This window comes from Eucalyptus grandis, chromosome 8 (assembly GCF_016545825.1).
Source record: "Eucalyptus grandis isolate ANBG69807.140 chromosome 8, ASM1654582v1, whole genome shotgun sequence".
NCBI classification, from domain to species: Eukaryota; Viridiplantae; Streptophyta; class Magnoliopsida; order Myrtales; family Myrtaceae; genus Eucalyptus; species Eucalyptus grandis.
In genome coordinates, this window is record NC_052619.1 from 18,643,636 (window position 1) to 18,654,464 (window position 10,829).

The following is a 10,829-nucleotide window of genomic DNA, read 5'->3' on the forward strand; positions in this document are numbered from 1 at the left end:
TCGAGTGAAACGTTTGGGAGGGGTTTGATCCTTCCTTAGGCCGATCAGAGAAAGTAGTCATTTTGATTCAGAGAGCTCAGCTAGAAAACTTGGTCTTCATATTTTGTGCAATAGTCCTAGCCAGGGATAACGCGCGCGTAAGCTCTTTCTGTATGAGTTGGACAGAAGCAATCTGCCTAAGACGGAAGGAACAGGAGTTCTTTTTTTCTCTTAAACACTTCCTCCCCTGAAAACTGAATACATAGATTTAGGGATATCAACAGTTCAGTTTGATTTGGCCCGAACCATTTGGATGTGTGCTTGCTCTGAACCTAAACACGATATTAACCGGATATGACCCGAACCGAAAATGCAATTCGGTTTGGTTTTCCTCTTATATATTATATATATATATATATATATATATATTATTGTTTTGCGCTTCTCCTTCCCTTCTCACCCTCCCCTTCCCGATCCGGCCTGGTGACAAGGCCACGCTGTTGCTGAGCTCACCGTCGCCCCCCTGCAGAAGCAAGCTTCCTCGAGTAAAAGGAGGAAGTGGTGGCTGAGAAGTCCGATGCAGCAGGGTAGTCGGAGGGGATGGCGGAGAAGAAGCCAAGGGTCGAGCAGAAGCTCCCGAATGAGGGGGCCGGCGACAAGAAGTGAGCGAAGAGGAGCGTTGAGACATACAAGATCTACATCTTCAAGATGCTGAAGCCGGTCCACCAGGACATTGGCTTCTCGAGTAAGGCCATGGGCATCATGAATAGCTTCATCTTCAATACGCTGGCCCAGGAATCGTTGTGGCTCATGCGCTACAACCAAAACCGACCATCACCTCATGGGAGATCTAGACGGCCGTCCAGCTTGTGCTTCCCGGCTCGCCAAGCATGTTGTGGCCGACAGCACCAAGGCGACGACCTAGTTCACCAGCTCTTAGGGCTCTTTTGTTCTAGGCGATCATCATCATCATCATCATCAACATCAACATCATCGTATTCTTATTATAATGTCGTATTTATAAATGAAATGGAATAAAAGAATTTAAAAAAAAAATCTTTTTCTAAAGGTGTACATGAGGTTAATTCACGGGACACAAATTCCCTATGACCCGTGCACATCCCTAATGAGTAGGGCTGTGCTGATCAATGCGATGAATGGTTTTGACTTCTCTAGCAAGAGAATTTATTTACACAATGAACTAACTAGTGTATAGGAAAGGTAAATGGATGGACAACTTCAATTCTTGGTATCAAAAGCATGCCATTACATTTTCTGTATCTTTCAGGGAGTCCCATTTGTGTGGAAAGATTGCATGGAGATAATTCAACTTTTATGACGCTTTTGTGAGAGTCTTTAAAGCAACTTCGTGTCTCCAATGTTACTTTTGCAGTCGAATGTTAGGTTTGGTAAAAAATTTTCTTTATTCTTTTTAAAACGATTTGGATTGAACGCTGCCTTGATGGAGCCCAAATCTCAGGGTAAGTGCCCATTTGTCTGAGACTTTCAACAATTCCGAGTGGCAAATAGAGGAGATTAACAAAAAAAGGTTTCCGCCTTTGATCTTGTCCTCACTAGATTATTATGCTTCCACTTGTACCCCAACCCCTCAATATGATATAATATAGTATATTCACGAAAACCTTATTCTAGATAAAACTTCAGTAATCTGAGGAATATATATGGCTGAAATGGTAGTAAATATTACTATTATTCTCATTGGGTCGACGACACACGTGCACCGCTAGTTTATCAAGAGTCCTTCAAGATTTGCTATCTCAATAGATGTTGTAGCAAACAATTCCGTATTAACAATCCACCATCCATTCTCACTTTATGTGGGTCGTATCTCAGGCCACCATGGTCGGGTGATGCCTGAAAAATGAACGGATTTACAAGAGCGAGGGCATTGCTCATCACCCAAGCAAGATCCACCCACCTTGCCCTCACCTGCACCTTGAGGCCCTATCTATAACTTGACCTTGAACCCACCCACGCAGATATTGTTGTTCGAAGAAGTAGTGGTCACCTACGTCTCCACGTTGCTTATGTGCCACATGAAGTTCTACAGTATGACCTGACCCAAGCACCTAAGCTCCCTCACCAACCAGGGAGTCGATCCATAGAGTTGTCCATTCTTTAAAGGTAACAATTAAAGGAGAAAAGTTACTAATAATTGGAACTCGAGTTTGGTTTAGAATGTCTTAAGTCTAGGTTGGATCGGGTATTTGTCATTAAAAATTGCATTGTCATTATGGATTAAATGGGTCGATTTGGGGGGTCACATTATTTTCGACTTGATTTTGAATCAGATTTGTCCCACCCTTTTTTTGGGTCGGATTGTCTTACCCATATGACGAGCCCAGTTTTCACACTTATCAAGACACTTGTATTCGGTGTCGTAAAATGCTAAGGGGGTTAATGGAAATTGATTGCGCCCTAATGTATCTAACTCTCTCCAAATGTGGTGTTGTTTTGTAGAAGACAAACATATTGCTTCAGCACAATCCTCTCTTTGGGTATATGAAAGCCCATTGATTTTCTTCCAGCAAGCGGCCGTGCGATGACGCACTGGCTCCTCCATATCGAATAATCCATTTAAATGAGACTTGTACATACTTCAAATACTATTTCTGAGGCTGGACGCGAAAGGGAATGTTTCCTAAAGACGTTTTCAACCTAATTCCGCATAAAACGAAAGCCTAGTGAGCTTAGGGAGCCGTCAAGAAGTCTGAGCATGTGAGGAAAACGTGTTGTATCACTTGAATTTGGGATTGTGAGATTTTCCGAGTGTAAGGGGAATCTGGGAAGTTTTTGAGAATTGTGTGTTTCGTGTAGTTGTGATCTCCTCTTATTGACTAAGTGGAATATTTCGTCAATCTCTCCCTTTGAAATAAGCAGACCCAGAAATGCTACTCGATCTTCGGCAAAGTGTCAAGGTTATGAATTTCTGTGAATCTGACCGAGCGAACGGTCAAGGTGAAATGTTACAATATTTCTCTCAAGAAAACAGTAATTGAAGTGATTCTTGAGACGTTAGAGAGCCCATGGCCAAATCCACCTCATCTAATCACATGATTTGGGAAAACCGTGAGTTTCCTTAGAAGGGCAGGTCCCGCTTATAAGTGGCAAGATACAATTACCCAGCAGTCTGATTGAGTCAAAATGGGAATTGTTGGAAAGCACTCATACATCACGACCCAATTTTACCCTTCGATCATAATTTTTGCTCGGTTAATTTTTTGGTCAACATCCCGGTAAAAAATTTCAGTCTATGGACGAAACATAGTTACATTAGTGAAGAAAACTCACTTAATATGACTTCCGCTTATTAGCAATTTATGGACGAAAATGATCAATTAAATTTTTTTAAATTGTATATTTGCTTTTAGGTTTTTGACTAAAATAACATTTCGATGCAAATAGGTCAAGCTAAAACAATTAATCATTACAACTCTATTTGTTTTGCGAAGAATGTATGATTTAGAAAGTTTTTTTTTTAATAAAAAAAAACCATAACTTATATCGCCTATGAAAATGAATAAACAAAAAATATTTCCATCATTTACGAAAATGTTTGGACATGAATTGTTGTCAATAAATGAAAATATTTTTTCATCGACTAATTATTTAAGCGATACAAGCGATTAATTTTAGAAAAACATTTTTCAAACTATATATTTTTTGTGAAACAAATGAAACCTACATGTATTGCTATTCACATTGAAAATTATATATGAAATGGTAGTAGCCAAATTTTCAAGAACTATCGTAAGAAACCATCCTTTTCAATAACAGACTCATTTAATTTTCCAACAAAAATGTCTGTGGACGTGCAGCGGCGGTTTGCTTGTGAGCTCCACATACACACACTTGCACGCTGCAAGGTGGTCAGGGGTGGCAGTTGTGATATTTTCAGACACATTGGCATCGACTTGTGATGGCAATTGGCTGGCAGCGGCGCACAAGGGCACTTCGATTGTCTTGGAAAAGGAAGAAGAGAGAAGGAAGAGTGGGGAAAAAAAGAAAAAAGAAAAAGAAGGAAATAAACAAAATAAAAAGAAAAGAACTTTGAAAAAAATTCAATTAAGAAGCTAAAGTGCCTTCATTTTCTCAAATTAGGGCTTGAAATAGACTCTATTTCAAATGAAGGTCTGAAGTGAATCTTATTTCATATAAGGGTTTGACTTTTCGACCGATTAGTGGCATTTTAATCATTTATTTTTTATTTTTTCCATTTTTCTAGCTTTTCTTTCTTCTTTGATAGTGGCCTGTCAACCATCGTTAATGTTGAAAAGGGCCAAGCAAGGGTCGCCTGCCAACAATTGGTGAGGGATGGCCTTGCCTTGGGGGAGGTCGCCCTTGCGCTGGGTGAGGCCGCCCTTGCTAGTAGCTAGCGAGGGTGGCCACTCCTGCAACCGATGAGGGCTTATAGGCCTTTGCTAGCCCTTATTAGTGGCTGGCAAGGGTGGCTAAGCCCTCGCTAGCCGCTGCTAGCCCTTGCCTGAAAAAAAAAAAAAAAGAAAAGTGAAAAAGAAAAAGAAAAGGATAATAATAATAATTTGAAATTAAATTGTAATTGATGAAAGCAACCTTGATCTATTGAAATATTTAGTCAGCCGGCAACCGATAAGGTTAGGACTTTATTTGAAACAATCATGGCCATTTTAGGCTTTTATTTGAAACAACCATAGTTATTTCAGACCCTTATTTGATACAAGGTTCATTTCGGACCCTTATTTAAGAAAATGAAAATGCTTCAAGCTTTTATTTGGAATTTTCCCAAGAACTTATTCTCTTCATTAAATATTGAGCATACAGATTTGTCCTCATTGGTTCAATAATAAGAGAATTAGCTATTTTTTCACAAATTCACAAGTTCAATTCATGTTACGAGGCAACCTCTTCATAACTCCTACTGCATTGCCTAAGTACGACATATCTTGTGTGGAAAGACTTATTGACTACTAGTATCTTGGCGTGACCGCAGCGACGGACTCCCTAATCTGAGATCTTTGGGCCACGAGTAGTGTGGAGTAACTACACCTCAAAACGAACATTATATAATGGGTGCATAACGCCTAAAAAGGATGGCTAGCTCTGGCCACCTCTCCTAGTCTTTTTATTTATATAACAACAAAGGTAGTGAAATAATGTACAGTTAGAAAATGATAATTAAAGAGGGGATAAATACTTGTCGTTCCTAGTGCATCTAAGATTCCCTAGTCCAAGAAAATGATGGTAACATTAGCCTTTCACTGATCCCATTTTAGAGAGCCTGGCGATAATCTCTACTCATGCGAGAGAGTTGGGGACACCATCTATGTTTGATATGTAACTTATCACTTTATATGGTTATTCCTCGAACTTTTTTAAAAATGCATTACGTATAATTTTGTTTTTTGTTTAAAAGATTAAAGAATAATATGCTCAATGCATGTCCACTCATCAAGCTAATAAATCTTGAAGTACACAAACATGATAATAATATGAATTTTTTACTTATACTAGTTTTTTTTTTAAATGATAGAACTTTACTAATCTTAGAAAAGGTTTGGCTGAAATAGTAGTATATATTATTATCGTTCTGATTGCCCAGCCCAATGATCGACAATAAGATGAACATAAGAAGTTGAACTTCGACAAATTTCGAGGAAGCACACCTCGGATCTGCTGACTAAAGAAATTTGGAAATTCGTGGAGACAATTTCAAGAATAACCCCATTACATAGCCACGCTGATTAGCTATAGATACACAATTAAAAGTCAGCAAATTGGTCACTTTTCAAAGGATCGCAGCAAGATTTTTTCTACTTTCACTGTCGCAAGAAGGAATTGAGACACCACTCTCGTGAAAGAAATATGCAATGGAGCAACATATTCGCCATCTAGTTCATACAATTACAACGTCGGCCATGTTCTCGGTTGTTTATATGATTAGACGACAGATTTGGATTTCGATAGGTACTGCCGGTCCACGGAGAATGACGACAATTGTTACGGTCATGCAACATGTAATGGGGTGCTTTCTCATTCAGACTGCTCTGCATGCTTGGAAGCATTTTGGAGAAGGATAATTACGGACTGTCCATACAGCATCGGGTCTCAAGTTCAATTAAGGAATTGCAAAATCTGATACAAACATTATTCATTCACTGAATAGCTATTTATTATTCTTTGTAAAGAGCTATGTCTTCTCCTCTGAAATGAGTGAAAACGGACTCTGCTCCTACCAAATTATTCATCCTCCCATGTGGATTGTTGTGTCTCCCCCTTTGAAAAAAGCGATAAGTATTTATCCTCACAAACTGGTCATTGCAAATTTGGATTTTTTTCTCTCTTGGAGTTCCAAATCTTTATATATTCTTTACTCCCACATAAGGGAATTTCAAATCCCCTCTCGTGAATGAAATTATATTGGTATAGCTCCAAATCCTACTTCGATTAGGAAATGTGCCATGAAGAGATTCATGGGGTGAGATCCTCCTCTAAATGGTCATCTTATTGAATGATCACACTCGAATACTCCATTTAGTGGACTGGATCGATTGAATAGGGCCAAGCCATTACAGTGCCAAGCAGTGGAACTCTCTCACGAGGAATCAAGTGTTGCTTGGGCTCAGTTAGTCGATGCCTTGAATGGAAAATCCACATTCCTAAAGTCCAAGTAATTTCATGGAGACTTCCTCCAAATGTTTGGACGGCCCTTGTTTTTCAATTTATCGAGTTTGTATGTCTTAGTCTAATTTCTGAAACTTCAAGTGCTTTACAATTTAATCTCCATGAAATTTGTGGTGAAAAGTACCATTGACAGGTCAAACTTATCCAAAAGAAGTACGAGTTTTCTTCTTGTTGAGTCCATCCAATTTAGGTTGTGGCGTTTATCTTAACTTCAGTACTTCATCACGAAAAAGATGGTGCTCCGGTCGCTCATTGCTGCATGGCCATCTACAAACCTGAATGCCGAGCCTTCAACTGTCTCACTAATTGGCCTTTACTCTTACTTTTAGCTTTTATTTGCTATTAAATATATTAAATCTCTAAAAATTTACGTAAGGTCATTTAAGACCATATCAATTTTTTTATATAATTTTTTGAAATCGATTTTTTAAAGTTATTTATTGGAAAAATGAAACAAGTTGTTTATAAATTTTGGCCAAATACACAATGTGATGCATGATCATTTAATTTGTATAATGTAATTTCTGAACTTTTGATACATGTTCATTTTAGTCAATAGACTATATGAAAATGTTCATTATTGTCCTGGATCTTAAATTAATGGAAAGATTATATTAAATATTTTCATATGATTTGGGAACTATATTAAACATGTACCAATAGTTCAGGAGTCACGTTGAACAAATCAAAATTTCATAGACCACATTAATCAATAGGCTAAAGTTCAAGAATTATATTGTATATTTGGTCAAAATTTATGGATCATTTGTATTATTTTCTCTTATTTAAATAGTAGGACTGGGTTCCTTTATGAAAGTTCTTTTATTATACCTTTTCAAAAATGGTGTTAGACAGTCATGGCCCTTCTTTTCTTTTCTCTGTTTTTTTTTTTTTTTTTTTTTTGTCACTCGTAGTTATCCATATTTCTCTCTCTTTCTCTTTTTCTCTCTCTCTTTTTTTTTTTTTTTTTTTCTGTCGTTTTGTCGTGGACTCGTGGCCTTTTGTCCTTCCTCAAACAATTTCGTGGACACGATCAACTTTCGTTTTTCTCATCGGAAGAAAATTGAGGGGCTTTTGATTTTAGGCCGCCCATGTTCCTTCAATCTCTCTCACCAGACTTAATTTCGACAAAAAAGTCATTCTCCGACTCAGATTTTCTTTATTCAGAGTCATCGTAATTGAAAATTCCTAATTGACTTATGAACAGGGACTGTCGCATTCGCCCATTGAAAAATCCAGGACATTGAACAATTCGTCTCCCGTAGAGCAGACATTTTTGAAATTTGCGACATTCGTTTGATGCGGCAGATGAAGATTCTTTTGGATTCTTCATAGCCTTGGTAATCCGCATCATTCTTCACCTAATTGCTAAGCGGGCTTTGAGTTTGAGCCATGTCCGTCGAGATTCTTTTTCTGGTCTCTCTGCTAGCTGTTTTGACTTGCGCTCAAGAGACCGATTTCGTGTACAACGGTTTCAGATCGGCCAATCTGAGCCTCGACGGGATCGCCGGGATCACCTCCAATGGCCTCCTGAAGCTGAACAACGACACCAGTCAGGCGCAGGAGGGCCAGGCCTTCCATCCCGACCCGGTCCAGTTCAAGAACTTGCCGAACGGCACCGTCAAATCCTTCTCCACCACGTTCGTCTTCGCGATTCGACCTCCGGATGCGAGTGTGAGAGTCAACGGCTTTGCCTTTGTTGTCGCACCCCAGAGAGGCCTCCCCGAGTCCCTGGCGGGCCGATATCTCGGCATGTTCAATGAGACCAACAATGGCAAGTCTAGCAATCATGTGTTCGGGGTAGAACTCGACACGATCCAAAGCCCCCAGTTTGAGGACATTAACGATAATCACATCGGGATCGACTTGAACGGGCTGAAGTCAGAAAAGGCAGCTTCGGCGGGGTATTATCAAGATAATGGGGAGTTCAACAACTTGTCCCTAATCAGCGGTCAACAAATGCAAGTTTGGGTGGACTATGATGGTGCGGACAAACTGATCAATGTCACACTGGCTCCAATCCATGTGCAAAAACCGAAGACTCCCCTTCTGTCTCTTCCATGGGATCTCTCACCAATCATCAACGAGAACATGTATGTGGGCTTCTCAGCATCGGCTGGTTCGCTCGTAGCTTCTTACTATGTTCTGGGTTGGAGCTTCAGTGTGAATGGAGAGGCTCAGGCACTTGACCTGTCCCGACTTCCTAAGCTTCCTCAGATCGGTAAGGAGACATCGAAAGTACTGACTATCGGGTTACCACTGATGGTTCTTTTCATTGTATCGGTGCTGATCTTGGGCGCAATTTACGTGATAAGAAGGAAAAGGAAATTGGCCGAGGTCCTTGAAGATTGGGAGAGGGACTACGGCCCGCACCGGTTCAAGTACAAAGATCTTTACATTGCTACAAAAGGATTCCAGAACCAAGAGTTATTAGGGGTCGGGGGGTTTGGCCAGGTCTATAGAGGAATCTTACCCACATCGAATATAGAGATTGCGGTGAAGATGGTATCCCATGAATCGAGACAAGGCATAAGAGAATTTGTAGCGGAGATCATCAGCATCGGTAGGCTCCGTCACCGCAACCTAGTGGCGCTGCTCGGTTACTGCCGCAGGAAAAGGAAGTTGCTCTTGGTTTACGACTACATGCCCAATGGGAGCCTCGACAAGTACCTCTATAACCAACCAAATGTCACCCTCAATTGGATGCAAAGATTAAGGGTGATCAAAGGAGTGGCATCTGGGCTGCTTTATCTGCATGAAGGGTGGGAGCAAGTGGTGATCCACAGGGATATAAAGGCGAGTAACATCTTGCTAGACGGTGAATTTAATGGAAGACTCGGAGATTTTGGGCTTGCGAGACTATACGACCATGGAAGCGACCCTCAAACGACTCATGTCGTGGGAACGTTCGGTTATCTGGCCCCCGAGCACGTGCGTACTGGCAAGGCCACTACGAGCACCGACGTGTTTGCATTCGGAGTGTTTTTGCTCGAGGTCGCCTGCGGGAGAAGGCCGATAAAGCATGGGCACACGGAGGACGTGATCTTAGTGGACTGGGTATTTTCTTGCTGGGACAGAGGTGCAATTCTCGAGGCAAGAGATCCGAAATTGGGGTTGGAGTTTGTGGAAGAAGAGATGGAGTTGGTGCTGAAAGTCGGGTTGATGTGTTCCCACGCCAATCCGTTGATGAGGCCAAGCATGCGTCAAGTATTGCAGTACTTGGAGGGCGATCTTCCGATGCCTGAATCATCGTCCATCGGCATTTCGTCTGCCGGGTCAACAGTTGGTCATCGTGAAGGTTTCGACAATTTGGCGTACTCATCTTCTGTTGCAGAATCGCTTCTCTCAGGTGGGCGATGAGACTCCTGGTTTAGTTTCCTGATTTTCTTCCTTACCTCATGGTAAACCGAGATAATGTGCAGATCTAAAATCTGCAGGCTCCGTGAGTCATTCTGGTACTAGTCGGTGTAAGTATCGCCTACTGCACGCTCTTATTTTTACAATGGCACAAATTAGCTGCTGGCGCGGCAGCCTTGTTCGGCTGCTGCTTTCCGGACTTCGTTCGCCGAGTGGTGTTCCTTATTATTCCTCTATAGACCTAATCGCGCCACATGGAAAAACATCATTTTTTTCTTCCTCCCCCTCTGTTTTTCCTTTACTCCCGCTCAGTTTCTTCTTCTTCGTTCTTTTGGTGGGGGAAAGAGAGAGATTGTGTGTGGGGTGGTGGCCATGGTCTCAAGTTGCAGATCAAGAATGGAGGCTAAGGGGTGAAGGAAGGAAACGACCGTATAGAGAAGAAGAAAAGAGAGAGACGTGGGATAGGGGGTAGAATTTTCTAGGTGTACGTGGGCATGTACCCTAATCAGTCCAGTGGTCGCCTGATTTCTAAATGTTTTCAAAATTTCTCTTCGAATTTGACTGGCTTGAAGCAAGTGAACAGTAAACTTTCTCATGGCACGTTATGCTTATGACCCACTTCCTCCCCCCTGAAAGCTGAATAGATAGATTAACATGGTCTCAAAGTCAAGGATGGCAAATGAGAGAATAATACAAATTGATCTCCGAAATTTAACTCAATATTCAATGTGATTTTTGAACTTTTAATTTGTTCAATATGGTTAACGAATTTTAGCCAAATACGTAATTTAATCTATAAACTTTTGAAACAT

The 10,829-nt window shown here is 40.8% G+C and overlaps 1 protein-coding gene and 1 pseudogene across 1 annotated transcript; both read left to right on the forward strand.

The window, feature by feature from the left end:
- Nucleotides 1-577: 577 nt before the first annotated feature.
- On the forward strand, nucleotides 578-919 carry LOC104416552 (annotated as a pseudogene).
- A 6,951-nt stretch (nucleotides 920-7,870) lies between these two features.
- LOC104416038 (L-type lectin-domain containing receptor kinase IV.1) lies at nucleotides 7,871-10,224 on the forward strand. Its single transcript, XM_010027481.3, has one exon. It carries the CDS (start codon nucleotides 8,053-8,055, stop codon nucleotides 10,018-10,020), a length of 1,968 nt encoding a protein of 655 aa, XP_010025783.2. The 5' UTR covers nucleotides 7,871-8,052; the 3' UTR covers nucleotides 10,021-10,224.
- Nucleotides 10,225-10,829: the final 605 nt, after the last annotated feature.

Coding starts and splice junctions, on each gene's coding strand:
- LOC104416038 (XM_010027481.3), top strand. CDS start 8,053: ATGTCCGTCGAGATTCTTTTTCTGGTCTCTCTGCTAGCTGTTTTGACT.